At 48.9% G+C, this 20429-nt stretch overlaps 2 protein-coding genes across 8 annotated transcripts in view; one reads left to right on the forward strand and one right to left on the reverse strand.

The window, feature by feature from the left end:
* On the forward strand, window positions 1-17600 carry RARS1 (arginyl-tRNA synthetase 1). 2 transcript variants are annotated; one of them, XM_068158520.1, is made up of 16 exons: window positions 1-66; window positions 1676-1775; window positions 4728-4862; window positions 5349-5537; window positions 9093-9204; window positions 10196-10296; window positions 10774-10895; window positions 11223-11343; window positions 11656-11785; window positions 12098-12202; window positions 13194-13372; window positions 14397-14506; window positions 15241-15346; window positions 16027-16199; window positions 16839-17086; window positions 17449-17600. In XM_068158520.1, exons 4-16 carry the CDS (start codon window positions 5385-5387, stop codon window positions 17556-17558), a joined length of 1770 nt encoding a protein of 589 aa, XP_068014621.1. In that variant the 5' UTR covers window positions 1-66; window positions 1676-1775; window positions 4728-4862; window positions 5349-5384; the 3' UTR covers window positions 17559-17600. The 2 variants fall into 2 exon arrangements, with proteins under 2 accessions (XP_068014621.1, XP_068014612.1); XM_068158511.1 differs by lacking the exon at window positions 1676-1775 and having other exon boundaries at window positions 5-66.
* LOC137451174 (rho GTPase-activating protein 7-like) overlaps window positions 16322-20429 on the reverse strand; it is a 24853-nt gene continuing 20745 nt past the window's right edge. For 2 of the 6 annotated variants that reach the window (XM_068158498.1, XM_068158459.1), the window contains 2 exons: window positions 19269-19872; window positions 16322-18130 (listed from right to left, as the gene is read on the reverse strand). In XM_068158498.1, the coding sequence (XP_068014599.1) occupies window positions 19816-19872 (57 nt within the window). In that variant the 3' untranslated portion in view covers window positions 16322-18130; window positions 19269-19815. Of the gene's footprint in view, window positions 18131-19268; window positions 20410-20429 lie in introns of those variants that run through there. The other 4 variants (XM_068158475.1, XM_068158469.1, XM_068158493.1 and 1 more) reach the window with 4 other exon arrangements.

Consider the following 20429-nt stretch of genomic DNA (forward strand, 5'->3'; position numbering starts at 1 on the left):
TCCGCTTCCGGCCGCTCGAGGATGGAGGCGCGGGTGGCGCAGTCCGCAGCTCGGCTGGCGCGGCAGGTGCGGGTGGGGCCGGGACCAGGACCAGGGCCGGAGCGGGGCGGGCCAAGGGTGCGCGGCACAGTCTGGGACAGCGCGGGGTCGGGTCCTGCACCGCTGTCTCATTGGCGGGACCGGCTCCGTGCAGGCCGCCCTGCCCAGGGACAGAATGGGGCCCTGGCGGCGTGTCTCGGAGGCCTCCGTCGGGGAGAGTGGCGAAGGTCTCAGGGGTCTGAGGGGCACAGGCGGTGGGCAAGCCCGCGGGAACGAGAGTGCCGGTGGAAGGCTCCACTGCGTCCCGCCGCGGGGAAGCCTCAGCAGCATATGGAGCCCGGAGTGGCTTCTGGGTCCTGCCGTGCCGTCAGGGTTGCGGGGAAGGCGAAGGACTGGGCTTGGGCAGAAAGACGGCAAGCTGGCGGGGGCTGAGGCACCTTCCTCGGCTGCTTTCATTCATCATGAGACAAAAGAGTAGAGTCAAAGCAGTGCGGGTCTTGTTGCAGAGACCTTCTGTTGTTAGGTTAGAGCACGCGGTTCAGCTCATGGCAGTTCCCAGTGAGGGTGACGGCTTAAGATGAAATTCTGACGAGAACTTCGAAAAGCAACCGGAAGCAGTCAAACGCGGTTTCTGTTACCGCCCTTCTCTTTTGTGCTGTTAGTTTGGCTGGCCTCTGGCAGTGGTAGCCATGCAAGGCTCACTCTGCTGCCAGGCGAGGTGATGGGTAGGAAGGTGTCTTGCTCTCAGGAGGGGTAGCACCGGGGCTGCTGGCTCCTGGGAGCCCGTAGCAGCCAGAGAAGCACTTTCAGAGGACCTGGTGGAGAGCAAGTATGCTAGAGGCAGTCCTGCCTTTCAAACAGGATTATTCCTGCTGTAAGGTGCTTTCTGTTGGCAAGAAAAGGCAGTGACAGCTCTTTTGCTTCCCAGTAGATTTTTTGCTTGCCATATGCACGTTCTTGAGTAACTTTTCAGCGCATTCACATGTTCAGTAAGCACTGCCATAAAATACTGAGGTAGTAAGTCTGGCTGTTGAATCTCTGCATCTCCGTATTGACGTTGTTTTTGCAGTTCTCCTTTATAGCTGCTAGGAGAGGAATGGCATCTTGGGTGTTCTGGCAAGGTGATTCTTCCTTTGCTATCACTGCTAACTGGTCTTTAGTCCATAAACAAATGCCAGTCACTCGGGCAAGACAAGAAGGACTGTGTTCAGTTCTTTAACTCTAGGAAGCTGAAGGAGGCCACGTGGAATTACTAAGCCAGAATCTACCTGCTCTCTCACCCCCAGCTATGTGCTTCCTGCAGCAGAGAACAGGGTGTGCCAAGTTACTGCACTGAGCCAGCTCACCAAAGGCAGAGTAGGAATAGAGATAAAACTGTGCAGGCCAGTAGGAGGGAAAGGAGAAGAGGTGATCTGCTCCCTTCACCACACTTCCTCAGGCCATTTTTTCTGGTGGTTTGTTTTGGTTTTTAATGTAGTAAAGAAAAACTCCATCACATTAAAGCCCAGATACAGAAGGCCATGCAAGTTTAGCATTAACTTGGTGGGGTCTTTGGAAGACATTACCATGTGCTAAAGGAAGATGTAAGGGCGATTTTGGTCCTATTGAAAAAGCTATAGTTCTTTTGTGTTCACAGGTGAGGGGAAGATTTCTAATACTCAGCTGACCAAAGAGCCCTTGGAGATGTCAGCAAGGCCTCATGTAATTCCCGCAGCTTCTCATGAGGTGGTCATCAGGTATGACCGTTTACTGACAAGTTGTGATATGTTCAGGGCTGTGCAGGGAGAATAACCAAGGAGTGAATCTTTGTGTCTTGAACAGCAGCTTTTGCCTGCCTTTTCTCAATCACATGTTTTGAAGGTCAGAGGTGTGTTGGCATTATCACCTTTCCCCATTTGGATGGGACTATGAGAGAGGAGTTTAAAGAGCGTTTGTAGTTTAATGTAGTAATTTGTTTAGAAAGAGTGTATAATTGATAATACCTCTTTAGTAACATCTAATGTTCATAGGTGGTTTGCTAGAGAATTAGCTTTGTAACAGGTTGCTGTAATACAGAGAACGTGTGAACTTCTAAAGACCTTTTTCCAGGTGAGCTTGGCAACACAGTTATGGGTGCATGGGTCATAGAATCACAGCACATGTCAAGTTGAAGGAGATCCATAAAGATCATCAAGTCCAATTCCCTGCTTCCTGCAGGAGTACCTAAAACTAAACCATACGACTGAGCATGTCATCCAGACGCATCTTGGACTTGACAGACTTGGTGCCATGACCACTTCCTTGGGGAAACTGCTTCAGTGACTCGCCATCCTCTCAGTCAGAAGCCTTTTCCTAATGTCCAGTCTGAACTTGCCCTGGTGCAGCTTCGTCCTTCGTTCTCATGTCTTGCTGCTGGTTACCAGAGAGAGGAGGGTCATGAGTGGCATTCTCTTCCTGACTGGCCCATGAATGAGGATTCCTTTGTTGCTGTTTTTGGAGCTGATAGCTGTGCCCAGCTGTGCAGCTGCCCCAGGCCAGCTGTTGTGATCTTAACCCCATTAATTCTGGAGCTCAGTGGAGTTCAGCTTTTTCTGCTGGGATGTTTGAAATACAAAGTTCGTTTCATCACCTGTCATAGCTACTGGTGTGGGCAAAAAAGCACGACATGCATGGCAGCAGCAGTTTTGGGGTAGACAACTAGGATACCACTGCTTCTAGGCTCAGATATGTAGTAATTTTAATTTCAGAAGCAGAATATAAATTTTTGGATCTGAACAAAACTCTCCTAAGGTTCTTGCTTACTTGTCCTGATTCTGTGACTTTTGTAGGGAGTAGGTAATACTGAGTGGACACGGAATGTACAGATGCTGCAAGAAGAGCCTATTCCTGTGTGCTTTTTCTTAAAGCACATATTTGGAGTGAGGGGGGATAAGTTCTATGTGTCACTGCTCTGCTGTTGCTGTAAGTCATGCTGTAGCAACAATGTTTGCTTAAGCTTACAGTGAAAAGCCTGTAAAGCAATGCAATGAGATCTCGTACGCTATTTTAAACATGAAGTTCAGTTTGATTTACTTTCAAATAGGTTTGTAAGTTACATGCAGTGCCAGCAGTTCAGAACAGTAAGAAAAGTCAAATGTAAGCTCCTGCTGGTGTCTGTGGGTTATATGGAAGAAGGTTTATGTATGTATGTGAAAGATAAAACTAGGCTGGGGGACGCTGCCTTGGTTTAAAACAAGAAGCAATAGCCTGCAAAAGGAAAAGCTGCAATGGACTATGGAGTTACTTTTGAGGTACAGCTGTACTGTTCATACTTTTTAGTTGGCTCAATGCCAAATCAGAGTCAAAGATTTTTGCATAACTTTTTTTTCCCCTCTTCACATCTGAGTCTGCAGGAAGCATCCTGTTCTGTAGGAGAGGAGACCTTGAGACTGTAAAAGAAGTGCTGGAAGCTGAGGCACAAATTCAAAATGACCTCAAGAGTACTGATTTTCAGTTTGCTCCACAAACAGGCCAATCTTAAGATGGTTTTGACTCAGTTTTGGGTTTTGTAGCATCTGTGGTTTGCTATAGTGACATTTGTGGGAGCTGTTGTTCAGATGAACATACAGGACGAGAACATTTGATGGACAGTTTTTGTTTTCCTTAATTAAATATTGTAATTGTTTCAAAAGCAACAAAGTAACTGAACCATTTTTGATGAGGTTTGGTGGCCTGTTTGACTACAGTAGTAACCTGAGATGCCTCCCACTGTGGGAGTTCTGTTACAGGAGAAGCTGAAGGAGTCAGATGAGGGGCTGGTGAGCTGAGGCGGGAAGTTCTTGCGCCTTCTAGCTGCCTTTTCCTCAGCAGTGGCACCAAGTCACTTAAATTTTCAGTAGCCTTCAGACTTCTATTTGTGAGCCAGGTTTGTGGCTGATTGGCACAAAGCTTATTACGGGGAAGGACAAGAGCTGGGCAGCAGGGCAGATGTTTCAGTTACTTGGTTTCTTTAGGGGATGGGGTGAGGACAGTTACACTGCTGCTTGCAGCAGCTTCCAACCATTGAGCTGAGGACTGCCTTCTGAAGCATTTGCCTGTGTCCTGGGCTGTGAAATCTGAAGGGGAATGAGGAATCCTAGAGAAGTTTGTTTATTTGGGAGCACAGAGGTCCACCTCAAATTCCTGATTGCTCTGGAGTGACTTTTGTCAGGGAGAAGCCATGCTGGAGCTAGGGAAGGAAAGGTGTGGTGAGGTGGCAGTGAATGCATGCTGCAGAGGTGGCCCTATGAATTCCCCTGTGAAGCAGCACACTGTACTGTCTTCAGCTGGTGTTTGATCTTTCTGGGGTTTCATGAATAATTGTAGTTCAGCCTCTGGAATAGAAACTGAGGTGGTGAAACTGGCCAAAGGCTTTGGGGAATTTCAAGTCAAATCATTTGACATTTTACTAGACTGAAAAAAAGTGGGAAGAGTGTTCATTTTTTGAGTATGCTCTGTCAGCATGAGCTCTTCTGGCACTTCTGTCATGATGTTAAGGAGCTGATTGTCTCACTGACTCGTTTTGGCACAAAGAGAAACCAGCTTTAAACAGAAATTGATTGGAATTACACAACTTCCTTATCATTGCCTTTATGAGGCAAAACTAGATCTGTATCTGAGATCTCGCAGCTCCTCACCCTCTGTCCCCCCACCCCAAGAACTGCTGTGTCACAGCTGAATTTGCTTTTCAGGAAAACGAGATCAAGTTGCTAACTGCAGAAATTGAGCGTCTGAAGAACTTTGGATGCTTGGGAGTCTCCCCGAGTTTGGAAGGGCTGCGAGACGAAAACGCAAAGCTTAAGTATCGCTTAAACTTCCTTCGAAAGGTAGGGCAGTGGAGCGTTCAGGCTGTAGCCTGTGGGCTTTCTTCTCATTAAGGCAAGCTAAATAAATGATGTCAGTTTGTTACAGCCAGTGATGTGTGACAGCATGCTCAGTCAGCATTCTGGTGCCTTAATTGTTGGTGGCACATCAGATATTTCCTGGTTCCTTTAACAGAAACCTACTTGATGAAAAATGTCAGTAGATGAGTAAGTGCACACCATACAGTCTTGGCTCTTCAGCTGAGCTCTCTGCCAGCACCACTGCCAAAGGTGTGAGAAGTAATGCAGCCCTGCGTTCAGGGGGAAGGTTGAAAGGCAGAAGCAGCGCTTGAATATGTGATTTTTTTATGTTGTATGTGTTGCTGCTGTGCCTAGAAGTGTCAGCCAAATCTGTCAGCTATGCTTTGCCAGACAGCCAAGGAAAAATGTGGGATGTAATGGCTCCTCAGATGTAGTGAATTTAGCCTTCTGGATTTTGATTTTTTTCAGAGCCTTCAAGAGGAAAGAAGCAAAACAGCCAAAAGTATGATTAATATCAACAGCTGTCTTCAGGAGATCTTTGGCGCTGCTATTCAGGCTGCCTACCCAGATTTAGAAAACCCTCCACTAGTGGTGACACCCAGTCAGCAGCCCAAATTTGGGGATTACCAGTGTAACAGCGCCATGGGCATAACACAGGTAAATCTGAACCATCTTACAAAGAGAAGAAAAAATGGGCATGTTGTCTGTTGGAAGCTGAGGGACAGACAGCACGGTGAGAGGCTGCAGTATTGGACCTGTTGCAGGCCTCTGGGCTGAGAATTCAGTGAGTATCTTAAGAGCATTTTAGGGGAAGCACCATCAGCCTTCAGAGAGAAGAGTTTTAAACCCATTGAGATGACTGATATGAGAGATTTCCACATTTCACAGGAAAGCTGTTCAGTTCATGTGATCTAAATCAAATCAGGCTTTAAGTGTTGCATTGATTTACTTATGATGTGCAATTAGGTACCAGTTAGTGAGTTGTATGTTTGTAACTAGTATCATCAAAACAGTAAATCACAATTCTGAACAGTTACAAACTGTTAATAAACACCTAATAATGTCTGAATGCTCTTGTGTAACACCAGGAAAGTACAGTCTCCCCACACACATTTGCACACAGTTCTGTGCACACAGTCCCCTTCTCAAAGGGCAGGTGGGTTACAAACATTCTAGCCCTTGTTGCACACATCTTCTGGTGTGACAGCTGAGCTTTCTACTGGCCACCCAACACCTGCATCAGTGAGGAAGGGCCTAGGCACTGGCCTGTGTGCCTGGGTGGGTTATGGGTCCCAGTGTGCCCCGTCCTGAACTGCTCTTCATGAGCATAGGCCATTTAAGGCACCTGCTGGTGCGGGTCATTGCTGGGCCTGCTCACAGGCTGTGGTACATGTGAAGCACCTTCTAACAATGTCCAGTCAGGTGTAGACTATTGCTCAGGAACTGACCTTCAGCTCACTCCTTGATTTCAAAAGCCTTTCTCTAATTCCCGGGTTACAGCTGAATTTGGCTTATGATTGTTGTGTCCCTTTAAGCATTTTCAGTTTTGTGACAAACACACTTCCAGATGGATGTGTGTACACTTGTATGTGATTGGTAGCATCTAGATTTCTTTTAGTAGAGCAAAAGGCAGGAAACTTGGAGGGATTGTTATGATATTCTCATCTCGGAGGTTTTTGGGCAACAGTAAGAATGGTTCCATTTTCCAGAGCACCTGTTAAGCCTGTCCAAAGGAGGGAGTGGGCTTCTTTCAGCTGTTGGCTGGTATCAGCAGTTACTTGGGAAATTATGGCATTGATGCTTCCTGGAAGATACTTGGCCAAAGAGGACCCAAACAGAATAGGAGACATTTCATAAGTTGTTCAGTGGACCAGGACTGTGCTTAAGGAAATGCCGAAGGTGGGGGAGAAGGAAGGTGGTGCATTCTAGCTTAGGTGCTAAAGCACCCAAACTTCCAGTGCATTAATGCCTCTGAACGAACAGGCAAACTTTCTGTGATTGCAGATCTTCTATTTTTCAGTCAACAACAGAAGCAGTATTTTCAAATGTTCTGCTGCCATTTCACCTTTAGTAATCTATTGGACTCGTAATTTTGACATTGAACTTGCCCGACCCTCATGGAATTCTGCTGTCCCAGGTTGTCATCTGCAATGCCTGTTGTCCTGCTGCAATGTGTTGGACTCCCCAGGCAGCACTGATACGTGCCAGCCAGCAGGCTCCTGCCCTGCAGCGCCAAGGCGGAAGCAGCCCTCAAATACGTGTCGTCCTGCCTTGGTCTTGTTAGCACGTTGTGGCTGGGCTCCAGCCAGAGGAGCACCCTGGGTGACTGCACTGGCATGGCCTCTCAGGGCTTTGCCATCTTCCTGACCGCTGTGTCACCCCAATTAAGTTGCTGTTGGATTCTCCAGCAGTTCTGACTTCGCACCATCAACGTCGTTCACATAACTCTGTCTCAACCGTCCCTTTCAAGCCAGGGTTTCAAGTTCCAGACTGTCAGCTGTGCTGGTGAACAGGGGTTCCTGACATTGGGCAGGCTATAGAGTTTATTCCCTGGAAAGACGTGCTGTGTGAGCTGGGCCTGAGCTTGGCAGTACTGACACATGCAGCACACTCAGAGCATGCCAACACAGCAGATAGGGGATGGAGTGCAGTCACTTCTCTCTGAGAGCAGCAGGTTATGGATTTTCCATCAACTTAAGTTTTTGGGACTTGGCTGTGATGCACATCTCCCCAGGGTGTGCCCTGCACGGAGCTGGACAGCAGTCACAGTGGCTGCCAAAGAGCAGGAGATGCCCTGACTTGGGCAGCAGTAGTACGTGCCAGGCAGCAGCCTCTCCCTGCAGTGCACTGATGTGGAAGCAGCCCTCACAAATGCCTATTGTTTTCCCGGGAGCTCGTTAGCATATTAATGCCTGGGGTTTGAGCCAGGACCTCTGCTTGCTCCTTGGAGTAATGGAGTATGGTGACTGTTTCTGGAATGATTCCAGCAATATGCTTTTAAACTGGTGTGCAGTGCCCCTAATCTGGTTTTGCAGTTATTTTTCCTGTAGTTTGGCTTTTACTAAAAGCTACAGAGTTTTGCTTTTCTTACCTGTTCTAAGCTTTTACTCTCTTAGAAGGGTCCTGTTACAATCAGCTATGTGACAGGTTAAACAGGCAGCTGAAACTTCAGTAGAAGTCACCTTTTGCAGCAGACTGTGAGGCAGCAAATAGAAGCAGTAGTGAGTGTAAATGCTGAGTTAACAGAGGTACATGCACCGTGTGGCCCTGATGGTAGTGAGAGGGATAGATTATTTCAAACACATCAGAGTAAGAATGGAAAATGGTCCTCAGAAACAAAGAGTTGTGGGAATTTTATAGTGGGAGTGTTGTGTTTTGCAAGGATGGGTTTGGCTAGCTCACAGAATCCTCCTAAAAGGTGATTTTGTGACATCTACAAAAAGCAATGTGAGAAGATGCTCTTGAGAAATTGTGGAGTTGGACTAGATCTTTGAAGGTCCCTTCCAACCCAAACCATACTCATGCTAACATTGTATGTTAGTGTTGCTTGAGCTCCTCGATGGGGCACTTAGGTCTGGAGGGAAAAGAAGAGCTAGGCTACAGCATTTTTTTCTGATGCCCTGTGAAGAAAATTGGGCAGTGCTAGGATTATTGTTTGCTTGGGTTGTTGGGTTTTATCTGCTCATTTATTGGTTGTTTGAGTCTAAGGTAGGACTCAGGGCAGTTTACTTTAGCTTCTTTTAATCAAAAATCAGGAGACTTGCTCTGAAACCACACTTGGCATTAAAACTTCCAATGTGGATCTTGGCAGAGCTGAAGATATCCATGAGCATGAGGAACAGGAGTGGGAAGCCACATGCTTGAGTTTCAAAGAGCTTGTCCCTATTTGCTGACTTAGAGAGGTACACATTCCCCAAACCACTTAACGGATGTTGAACAATAGCCTGGAAGATTTTCTTCTGATGCGGGGACTAGCCTTCAGTTATCCTTAGCAGAAAGGAATGAATGTGTTTGGTCTAGTTAGATTTATACTGAGCAGAGAGAGATGGTCTAACCCATAAAATTTCCTAGAAAGGTTTTCCCTTTGTGTGGCTCTCTATTATGAAGCTAAAGAATTATGAGCGTCTTTCAGTGAGCAGTGTCTGTGCTTTCTCTTTCACTCTGTAGAATGGTTTGTAGGATTGAATTCTCCTTCATCTTCTTGTGTTTCAGATTCTGCTCAAAACCAAGGAGCAGAAGGTTAGCCCAAGAGAAATTGCAGAGAAAATATCAAAAAACATTCCTGCCAACGAATGCATTGAGAAGGTTGAAATCGCCGGTCCTGGTAAGATGGATTCATGTTACACACTGTGTATGTTCTAAAGCAGATAGGGAGATTTTTTACTGGATGGTGTGCTGGGAAGATGAGTTCAACTATTTTGTGATTTTAAACTGCAGTTACAGGGTGGATTGCCTTCTGGTTTAGTGAGCTTTTGTAGCCCTCAGACTTGTGCGGCATCAGAAAATCTACCTCTGTATTAGAACTGGCAAGTGCAACCCTGAGCTCTTTAATTAGCATTTTTTTCACTGATCCTTAAGGGATCAGCTTTTCACCTTCAAATATTGGTGATGGGTATCAGGCCACAGTCATGAAATCACAGCAAAAATCAATAGGCCCTTCCAGCTGACGCTTGCATGGTGAGGAGACCTTGTCCTCTCAGGCCTGAGATGCTGCAGTAGCATGGAGGTTATTAATTGCTGTGTCTGTTTCGTCCTTGTGACCCAGGAATAAACTCAAGGGCTGATACGCCTTAGGGCTCCAACACGAACCCAAAAATACATGGCACAGCCCTTTGAGTGCTTGGGCAGAAGGTTGTGCATTAGCTCTGTGAAGCTGGATGAATAAAGTAGTGTCACCCCACAAGCCTGGATAATCCCAGGTGAAGATGTTTGTTTGAGGATATGAATTTTTTAAAAGGAGACAGAACAGGGTTTGGCTTTGCATTCCACAAACATTAGAAAAACATTAGAAATGTTTTTATGAATTCAGCTTTGAGTGACACTATGCAAGGAGTTATGTCAGAGGAGTAGCTTGCAGCATGTGACTCCTGCACTAAAGGCTATATTGGTGTGAAACAGATGCTTGTAATCTGGGAACAGAAATTCTCTTCCAGTGACAGCTTTGTCCTGTTGCTGGAAAATTCTGTTTTCTCAGGCTGGCTTCATATGCTTTTGTCCTTGATGCAAGGAAGCAGAAATCCAGAGGGAGGGAATCAAAAATTGGTTTGAGGCACTTTTGCAGCCCCAGCACTCAATGCTGGTTTTCTCCTCTAAAGGTTTTATCAATGTCCACCTGAGAAAGGATTTTGTGTCAAAGCAGCTGAGCAGTTTATTGATGAATGGAGTTCAGCCACCAGCTGTTGGCAAAAGGAAAAAGGTATGGCAGGAAGGAAAGGGTCATCCTGTCCCCATAGGGATGAAATGGGCTGCAGGGAGCTCTACAGTTCCCCCTGAAGGGATTCACTGAGCAGATGGCCATGTCAGCTGGTTGTTACATCAGAGAAATGGGCTGTGACTAGGGGCTGGGGACTGCAGAGTAGGCCATGTGTACCTGGTGTGGTCTCTGGTGGGTAAGGGGCAGGACTCCCTGAGGACTGCATGTTCTGTTGCGATCAGTCTGAGAGCGATCTCTGACGCTGTGCTGGGTGGGTGCGGCAGAGCCTCAGGCTGGAAGCCTGCTCTGATCTCCCCCTTCTCTTTTGCTGTGTGCTGCTGGCAGCAAAGGATGTGAGGGGCAGCAGAGGTGAGCCTCTTTCTTCCCATTCCACCTGCCAGCAAAACCCAGATGAAACACACAGGGTGTGATAATGACTGCTGGATTTTATTATGCTTTGTACCTTTGATACTGTCTAAGGTGGTGGTGGATTTCTCATCCCCCAACATTGCAAAGGAGATGCATGTTGGCCACCTGCGCTCTACTATCATTGGAGAAAGTATGTGCCGGCTCTTCGAATTTGCAGGTTATGATGTTTTGAGGTGAGTCAGTTTCTGGCTATGGTGTCCTTGTTGAGCTGATTTATGTAATACCCATTTCTGTGCTTTGGTCTGTATTGGTCTTTGGCTATAAGCATATAACAAATAATCCTTTATGTGTTGTAACATACTACACATAAGCTGAGCAAGTGTAGCAGGGCTAGGAGTCAAGGTGGGCAGCAGGCTAATTGCAGCAAAACTGGGGAAGCCTGCATGGTTTTGGTTTCTGATGTGTATTTCTTCTTCTAGAACATATATTTTTTTAAACACATGTATTTTAAAACATATGTTTGAGAAATCATTATTATTGTCCTCTTTGATTGCTTCAAGGTTAAACCATTTAGGAGATTGGGGCACCCAGTTTGGAATGCTCATTGCTCACCTCCAAGACAAATTTCCAGATTACCTGACTGTTTCTCCTCCCATTGGGGACCTCCAGGCTTTTTACAAGGTATCTGTCACAAAAAAGGGTGTGATATTTATGTCAGCATCTGAAAAGCAGATCGAGGAACTTTACAAATTGCAGCGTAGCTTTGGGGACTGGAGAATTGAATCACTGTTGAAAGACTATTGCAGTGACCTGCCACCGGGTAATGAATTGTGGTATCTGGTGTTGAGTTGTCCGTGTGGGGCATGACCAGAGGACTTTGTAAGGATGCTGCCTCCCTGCTTTTTGAGATGACTGCTTGGAGAGCTTGTTAATGAATGTTAGGTTGGTTGAGGGCAGAGAGCAGTGCTTTTCATGTGTTGTGTTCTATCCTAGGAATCCAAGAGGAGGTTTGACACAGAAGAGGAGTTCAAGAAACGTGCATACCAATGTGTGGTGCTGCTGCAGAGCAAAAACCCAGACTTCATTAAGGCGTGGGAACTGATCTGTGACGTGTCGCGGAAAGGTGACTTGCCCAGATTCAGGAACCTATCTCAGCAGTACGACAGTGTTGCTTTCCTCACCTTTATGTCTGAGTCCGTCCTCTAGTTTCTTTTGAAAAGCACTGCTGTACTGCTGTGAGCAGATTAGAGTAAATGCCCAGTACAGCCAAAGTACTGGACTGTCTGTGGAGGCTTTCGGCCAGATCTTCTGTCTCTAGAATCTGGTCTCGGTCCTAGTCTGAGGGAACTTGCCATCTACCTCTTGGTAATTGTACGCCACTGCTCCCTGTAGCATACATGTAATGGAAGCATTTTGTTCTGTTTCCTTCCTCAAGAGTTCCAGAAAATCTACAAGTGCTTGGACATCACACTTGTAGAGAGAGGAGAATCATTCTACCATGACATGATGAAAGACATTGTGAAAGAATTTGAAGATAAAGGTGAGGCTTTTGGTCTCAGTCTGAAGTTCTGCAACAGTCACAGTGAGTGAGGTAACCTCACCCCTGTCCAGTGAGGCTTAGGACTGAAGTTTTTGAAGCTGTGTGTTCCCTACTCTTGTTCTTTTTCTCGTTCCCTACCCTTGTTCTTTTTCTTGTTCCCTACCCTTGTTCTTTTTCTCAGCCATACTTCCTAAGTGGATCTTTGGTGGCTTTTCCTCACAGAGAAGCATTAGCAGAATTTATCTTTAGATATATTTCATTTCATAAAGCTTGAATCTTTCTTGCTGATGCCAAAAGCAGTTAATCTGTGATATTTGCAGGCTATAGCATGAGGGTAGTACTGTAATTTATTGTATCCTTAGTAAATAGTGAAGGAGCAATATAACAGACTTCCTGATCTTAGTGTTGTGACTGTATGAGAACTTGGAGACAGCTCTGTGAAGACAGTGGCATTTTTGGGTCATGCTGACTTTGAGCCTGGCAAGAAGCTTAGGGGAGCATAACAGGTCTCTGGTTTTATATGTTCCTGTCTGTATTTGGTAGTTCTTTAGTCACAGCATCTGAAGTGTTCAGATGTTGAGTTGCTAGAACATGTCCAGAGAAGGGCAGCAAAGCTCATGAGGGGTTTGGAGCACAAGCCCTATGAGGAGAGGCTGAGGGGACTGGGGTTGCTTAGCCTGGAGAAGAGGAGGCTCAGACACCTTATTGCAGTCCACAACTGGACTAATTAGGACTTTTGTGGTAAGGCCAGATCTGTACAGATTCACTTCCTTATGCATGCTCTTGAGTTCTGGAAGTACAGTTCAGAATATGGCAAGGGAATTCTCATTGAGGTTTTCTATATTTGGAGCCATGAATTACTTGATAACATGAGTGCATGGGCTTTTCTTGCAGGTAGCATCTGGAAAGGGGAATATTTCTGCCTGTCCTGACCCCCACCTCCTCCCCCCCCATGCAGTCCAACATAGGACATTTTCCATTGCTCTTCCAGGATTTGTCCAGGTTGATGATGGCCGGAAGATCGTCTTTGTCCCAGGCTTCCCTGTGCCGTTGACAATCATGAAGTCAGATGGAGGTTACACATATGACACATCTGACTTGGCTGCTCTTAAACACAGGCTGTATGAAGAGAAGGCTGACATCCTCATTTACGTTGTTGACAGTGGCCAGGTGAGCATGCCAAGCCCTGCTGCCACTGCTGGCACAGAGCATCAGAAAGTATCATAGTATCATTCAGGGTTGGAAGGGACCACAAGGATCATCTAGTTCCAACCCCCCTGCCATGGGCAGGGACACCCCACACTAGATCAGGCTGGCCAGAGCCTCATCCAGCCTGCTCTTAAACACCTCCAGGGATGGGGCCTCGACCACCTCCCTGGACAACCCATTCCAGGGTTTCACCACTCTCATGGTGAAGAACCTCCTCCTCACATCTAGCCTGAATCTCCCCACCTCCAGCTTCATTCCATTCCCCCTAGTCCTATCACTACCTGAGATCCTGAGAAGTCCTTCCTGTAGGCCCCCTTCAGATACTGGAAGGCCACAATTAGGTCACCTCGGAGCCTTCTCTTCTGCAGACTGAACAGCCCCAACTCCCTCAGTCTGTCCTCATAGGAGAGGTGCTCCAGCCCTCTGATCATCCTTGTGGCCCTTCTCTGGACACATTCCAGCACCTCCACATCCCTCTTGTAATAGGGGCTCCAGAACTGGACACAGTACTCCAGGTGGGGTCTCACCAGGGCTAAGTAGAGGGGGAGGATCACCTCCCTCGACCTGCTAGCCACACTTCTCCTGATGCTAACCAGCGAATGCAACAGTAACGTAGGTAGGGGTTTAGTGCACTTGGTATGTTTACTTATGCCCTTGTTGATGTAACAGGGAATCTAGTTTGGGGACTGGCAGTCTTCCTAAGAGCCCCCTAAACTGATTGATAAGCGTGAGACCTAATTACCACTGGAGGTGGGTGAAGCCTAAATCTCAGTAGATGAATCTGGACTAAGATTTGGGTTTCTCCTTACATAAGGAAATGCAAAATTGTCAGCTCTGTATCTGAGCAGTGATGGGAATTCGCCAGATTGAAGTGGAATCTGTCTGGGGACATTTTAACTCTCATTGTGAAGGCAGTAAAGCTGGGAATAAAACTGTACATGGAGGAGTAGATTGAGAACCAGTTGTTGGTATTTGTTCCTGGCAGTCGGTGCATTTACAAACAGTGTTTGCAGCTGGACAGATGATCGGCTGGTATGATCCCAAAGTAACCAGAGTGGCCCATGCTGCCTTTGGAGTGGTGCTGGGAGAAGACAAGTAAGTCTTTGGATATAGTTCTTCCTCTGGATATGCTCTGGAAGATGTTTGAGTGAATGGAGAAGACTTCTTCTTTGTAACTGTGTCATTTCATTGTGTCATGGTCCTTGATCTACATAGTCACTGGTCCTGTGGTCAGGTTCACTCTTGGGCCTAGCTTCTGCTGCCTAGCATTTGGGGGAGGGGCACTGGGAATGGCTGGTGGAAGTGCAATGCAAGCTAATGTGAAAATGTATCAAAGCAAAGGCCTTGTGGTAGAGGAAAGTTGGTAAAAGAGCCTCTTGTGTCCTAGTCTGCAGGGCAGGCCCATGTGCTCCAGGGTTGTTCCTGTGACAGCCACACGTCTTGAAGTTGTGGCTAGATCAGTGCACTGACAGTTGCCTGTCATTGCAGACTGGGTGTGTGTGCTGTGGGTCTGTTACAAAATGAAAGGTGTCTTGCTGGTCTGGGCAAGAGTCTGGGACAACTCTGACTGTTGGAGCCTTCCTGGTTACCCCTCTGGGCCACCCCATAGTGTTTTCTCAGAACTGTAGCTCTGTGTGAAGTCAGTTTCTTTAATATGAGGGGATTGTGGCCATGTGCCTTTTTAATGAGACAGAAGGAATGAGCAGTGGAAATTCCTGCAAGAAGTTCTGATGTATATCCTAGATCTGCCTGGGCACACATAGTGCCTAGACAGGGAGTGGAAGTGTTTTGCCTCTTAGCAGGCGGTAATTTTGGCTGTGTGCTTTCAGGAAGAAGTTCAAAACTCGCTCAGGGGACACAGTGCGTCTCATAGACCTGCTGGAAGAAGGGCTGAAACGAGCTATGGACAAGCTGAAGGACAAGGAACGGGACAAGGTAGCTGTGAAAAACTGCTTCTCTTTCCTGAGGACTTTACAGATCTCTTCAGACTTGTGGCTCCCACATTCTGGGTGTGAGCTGAGAATATGGGTGCTGCTTAGCAGCCCAGGAGATGCTGTAGGTAGTGTACAGTCGGTGAGATTGTTTGGTAGCAGTTCGGGCAGGGAGCTGTCATGGGAAAAGAAGGACGTCAGCTGCAGGCAGCACACTGGCCTCTGGCTGGTACTGCAGAGCTTTCTGAGGGTGGGAGAGGAGGGCTGTACCTGGCAGGTGGTGGGAGAATGTAAAGTTACAACTTTGGCCTGCTGGGCTATCAGGGACTTCTAGTGATGGATGGTTAGGGATCTGCAGGAAGCAGAGCACAGAATGGGTGTCAAGCATGTATGGCAGACAGTATGTGATGGGGCACAGAGGTCCTGGGGGCCTTCAGAGGGACTCAGTCTTAATCTGGGCAGGGCTACAGTGCTGTGTGATTGCAGGAGGAGGGAGGACTGAGTATGGGGTTGTCTGATGCCCTGAGGTGGAAAGGTGGGTGTGACCCTTTCACCTGGGTAAAATCCCCTCAGCAGCATGGGTTCCCTTGTGAGCCATGCTGAGTGACCAAGGCTGCCTTGTGGTTTGTGATGCCAACACAGCATTCTTCCTCTTGACTGTGGCCTGCTTTGGAATGGCAACAGGTCCTCACAGCAGAAGAGCTGAAGGCTGCCCAGACATCAGTCGCTTTTGGGTGCATTAAATATGCAGACCTGTCCCACAACAGACTGAACGACTACGTGTTCTCCTTTGACAAGATGCTGGACGACCGAGGGAACACAGCTGCCTACTTGCTGTATGCCTTCACACGGATCAGGTAGGTGCAGGGAGTCTCTGATGCTCTGCATCGTTATCACAAAGGAAGGTGTGGGGAAAGGGGTGACTCAGTTATGTCAGTGGTGGTGGGGGCAGTTGGTAAGAGAAGCCAGCTACATCTGGTACGTGCCACAGGCAAGATTTTATTTGTCATCAGCAATGGTGTTCTCTGCTATCGGAGACAGGGCTCCTCTGTGTAGTGTGTTCTGGGCTTTCAGCTGGCAGGGAGGGGAGCTTGTGCTCATTCCATCAGAGCATTGAGGTGGTTGGAAAAGCAGGAGCTGTTCCAGCAGACACTCGCCTCAGGTGTCACTGGTCCCCCCAGCCTTTCTGGCACCCTGAGCCCTGGTTTGCTTGTCAGCAGCAGCTGTACTTGTCAGTGCATGTGCCCAGAGCGCATCTCTCCCTGTTCCCCTGCAGTGCCCTGCTCGGTTGCTTGGAGGGCAGCACCCCCCTGTACCTTCCAAGGGCTCAGTGCTATCTTCTGGCCTGGAAACCCAGGGCTGGGTGAAGGAGGAGATCAGCAGGGGGCCAGTGCTAGCCCAGAGACAGACCAGCTAGGTGATGAGCTGCAGACTGGCCCTGTGGCAGGTGGAGCAGTGGGGCCCTCACAAACAGGCTGTGTTCTGGACCGTTTCAGGGCTATTGCTCGCCTGGCCAATATTGATGAGCAAATGCTGCGGAAAGCAGCCAGGGAGGAGGTGCTCATCCTTGACCACGAGAAGGAATGGAAACTGGGCAAGTGCATCCTGAGGTTCCCTGAGATTCTGCAGAAGATCCTGGACGACTTGTTATTGCACACACTCTGTGACTACCTTTATGAGCTGGCCACCACCTTCACTGAGTTCTATGACAACTGCTACTGTGTTGAGAAGGACAGGCAGAGTGGTGAGTGCCGGCCTAGGGGTGCTCTGTGTGCCTGTGTCATATACCATGGTACAGGAAATGTGTGGGGTGTTTCCCTGTGCTGGGAAGGCTGTTGTCACGCTACTGCTGCTGCAGAGCAAGTGCTGTCCATGGGGGAGGACTGACAGTGGCTGGAGCAGCCTGTGAGCAGGAAGGTTGAGTACAGAATTGTGAGCAGCCAGGAATCTAGGAACACGAGGGCTGGCCAAATCTGCCTGGCTGAGGGAGAACAGGAGGGGGGTTGATTTGCCCAGCCAAGGTTGTGGGTGAATGGGGTTGCCCTGGGGAAGGCAGTACTGGCTGTTCTGAGCCACTGGTCTAGCTCCTGTGTTGGTGTTTTGCAGGTCAGATCGTGAAGGTGAACATGTGGAGGCTGCTGTTGTGCGAAGCCACTGCCACCGTTATGGCCAAAGGATTCGACATCCTGGGCATTAAGCCTGTGCAGAGGATGTAACTGTGCCCTGTGGGGTGACAATAAAGGGACTAAACAGCTGGAGGTATCTGTGTCTTTGGGGTGGGGAAGATGCGCTAGGGGAGCAGCACCCCTTAGAGAAAGAAGGGAAAGAATGAAAGGCAAGAAGGAAGGGAGGAATGAAAGGAAGGAGGGGGGAAGTGAATAAGGAAGAAAAGTAAGAGAGGGCCATGGGCACAGCTCAGAGCAATTCTCTGTGCAGGAGTCAAGCTCCACAAGCCCATGCCTGGGGCTACTCTTGCTTCAGTCTGCAGAGTTAAAGGACTGAGAACTTGGAACGCCCAAGTCACCTCCTTGAAACCTTCCAAGCACAGTGACAGTCACCCACAGTCCCGGAGCTGCCTTTCTGTAATAACCCCAGCCATCCTCTTTACTTTACATGCCAGGTGTGAGCAGCTCAGCCAGCTTTTGATGTCATCTCCGGCATCCCCCAGCAGAGCACTGAGCTCTCAAGAGAGCCAGGTGGTCTCATCCCGGCCCTCAGTGCGAGGCCCTGGTGCTCAGAATGTTTGTCTCATGGAAGTTGTGAGCTGACCAAGGCAGCACTCCTGTACCTGCAGAAGAGATCAAACATGACAGTCATGACTGAAATTCAACATAACACACAAGGGAGGTGTGAAACAACACACAGCAGGGCAGTTGAGTCCAGGCTGTGGAGTGTACCACTACAGGCAAACACACATCACTGCCCTGTGCAGATGGCCAGTACCAGCCCTCCCTCAGATAAGGGATGGTGGCTTCCTGAGTGCCTCTTAGGACAGCACTGTTAGGTTGCACACTGTGGGAGCACCACCACCAGCTGCCAGCAGTGCTGGTGCAGGCAGGCAGGCAACAGTTTCACCTGGAGGAGCAGGAGGCCCATGGGAGGAGCAGATGGATTAACTAGATTCCCTCAGAGGATGATACAAGGGCATTTTCTTTCCCCACACAGCGATGTTTTGAATCCCTGCAGAGTCAGCAAACCTCTGCTGGGGGCATTTTGATCACTGGTAACCACAAGGCCAACTGCAAGGCAGAGGGCCATGGCTCCTGCCTTCGTCTTGGGATTTGTTGGAAGCTCTGCTGTGTGCAGTAAAGCCGCACCAACCTGAGGCTTTGCTACCTATAAGTGTAGGTGTAACATTTGATTTAGGTGCTCACTGATGTGTGTGTGTGTACACATACCTCTGTACAGATCAGTATCAAGATACAAAAGAAAGCTGTATCATATCTACCTGATGACCCAGGGTGTCTCTACACAGGCAGTTGTGGGGAAGGGCTCAGCTGTGGCAGCTAGACAGCGCCTGGCACCTCATGTCCGCAGGTCTGGCACTAAAGCCAGCACACAGCTCTGCAAACAGACACTCCTGATGGCTGGCTGAGTAATGCCCACAAACAAAACCAGAGCTTGCTCTGGTGCCATGCTGGCAGCAGTGCAACAGCCATACGTGCTGGGGGCTTCACCAGCTGCCCAAGCTGTTGTGCTCCCTGGCCATCTCCTGTTCACAAACCCCTACTCCTGCCATAGCCATGCTCTTCCTCCTCCCAGGGCTAGGCTGGGCACAGGCAGGAGTCCAGGCTCTTCTGGAATACCCACTATGGAGTCTGGCAGCAGCAGCATTGCTGGCTGCTTGGGGGACCAAGGTGCTGAGCAGAGTACCATGGGGTAGGACTGAGCAGCACCTCACCAACCAGTACCCTGTCCCAACATACCTGAGGGAGATGAGCGACGGGCCTGGGGATGGCAGTGGTGAGCAGTTGAGTCCTGGTTGCAGGTGCAGTGCATCCATCAGCGCTGAGGACAAACCAGGCAGTCAGGTTCGGCAGTGGTGGCAGCATCAGCTGCAGTCCAGCAATGACCAATATCTGAGCATCAGGATCAAGGTTCAGGGCAGCAGGTGCATGTCCAGGCACAGGCATGGCTGAGGCTGCCCTGTGCAGCTGCCTGCAGGCTCTCCTCGAGGTCATCAGCAGAAGGGGACATCTCTCTCCAGACAGTTTCTGGGTGCTGGCACCAAACCTCTGCCCAGCAGGACAGAGGCACACCCTGTCACCCCTCAACAGCTCCACAGCTCACAGGCCTGGTGTCCTTAGTCACGGCAGGAGCTTGCAGGATGTCTGTGGGTCCAAGGGCAGCTCAGAGTCCCTGCAGGGCCATTTTGGGGAGCCATGCAGCCAAGGAGGAAGCCAGCTCCCATGTCACTGGGGCTGACTGTAGGGTGCAGGGCAGGCAGCAGATGTCAGAGCATCCCAAGCGGCGTCAGGGCTGGGAAGAAGGATTGAGGCCACCACGGAGAAACTGAGACCCATGATTTGGCTGGGGACAGAGGGGAACACTTAGGAGCCTTGGCCTGGTTGGGGACCATTACGGAGACACTGGACCCCAGGCTGGGCTAGGGAGGAGTAGGTGCCACTCAGAAGCCAGGAGCTGGTTGTGGGGGAATCAGTGCTGGGGTAGGAACCCTAGGGTGGGGCCATGTCTCATTTCAGAGCACCACAGGGCATCAGCTCCTGCCCAGTTATGCTGGAGCAGAGCACAAGAAGGCCCAAGCTGTCAGTGTGCACCACAAGGGGTGATGGACCCCCAAGGGAAAGGAGCCAGGAGTCAAGTGAGATAACAGGGTTGGCAGGGCAGCCGCCAGGTCCCACAGTACCTGAGCCAGGCCAGAGGTGGCAACCAGGGTCAGCCAAGAGTCCAGCTCTTCAGGCACATCCATGGTGATGAGGTCCAAGGGTGAGCCAGGAAGGTGAGTTAGCAAGGGACGTCAGGATCAGGTCCAGTGACAGCAGCCTAGTGATCACCAGGCAAGTCCATATTGATGTGGAAAGGCCAAGGTCAAGCCGGGAAGTCAGTCTGTGGGTCAATGTCCAGGT

Source organism: Melanerpes formicivorus, unplaced genomic scaffold (genome assembly GCF_026170545.1).
Source record: "Melanerpes formicivorus ecotype bairdi unplaced genomic scaffold, bMelFor1.0.p_v2 SCAF_2, whole genome shotgun sequence".
In the NCBI taxonomy this organism is placed as follows: Eukaryota; Metazoa; Chordata; class Aves; order Piciformes; family Picidae; genus Melanerpes; species Melanerpes formicivorus.

Coding starts and splice junctions, on each gene's coding strand:
- RARS1 (XM_068158511.1), top strand. CDS start 22: ATGGAGGCGCGGGTGGCGCAGTCCGCAGCTCGGCTGGCGCGGCAG. Junction 11,786..12,097: donor CTGTGACGTGTCGCGGAAAG/GTGACTTGCCCA, acceptor TCCTTCCTCAAG/AGTTCCAGAAAATCTACAAG. Junction 15,347..16,026: donor AGGACAAGGAACGGGACAAG/GTAGCTGTGAAA, acceptor GAATGGCAACAG/GTCCTCACAGCAGAAGAGCT.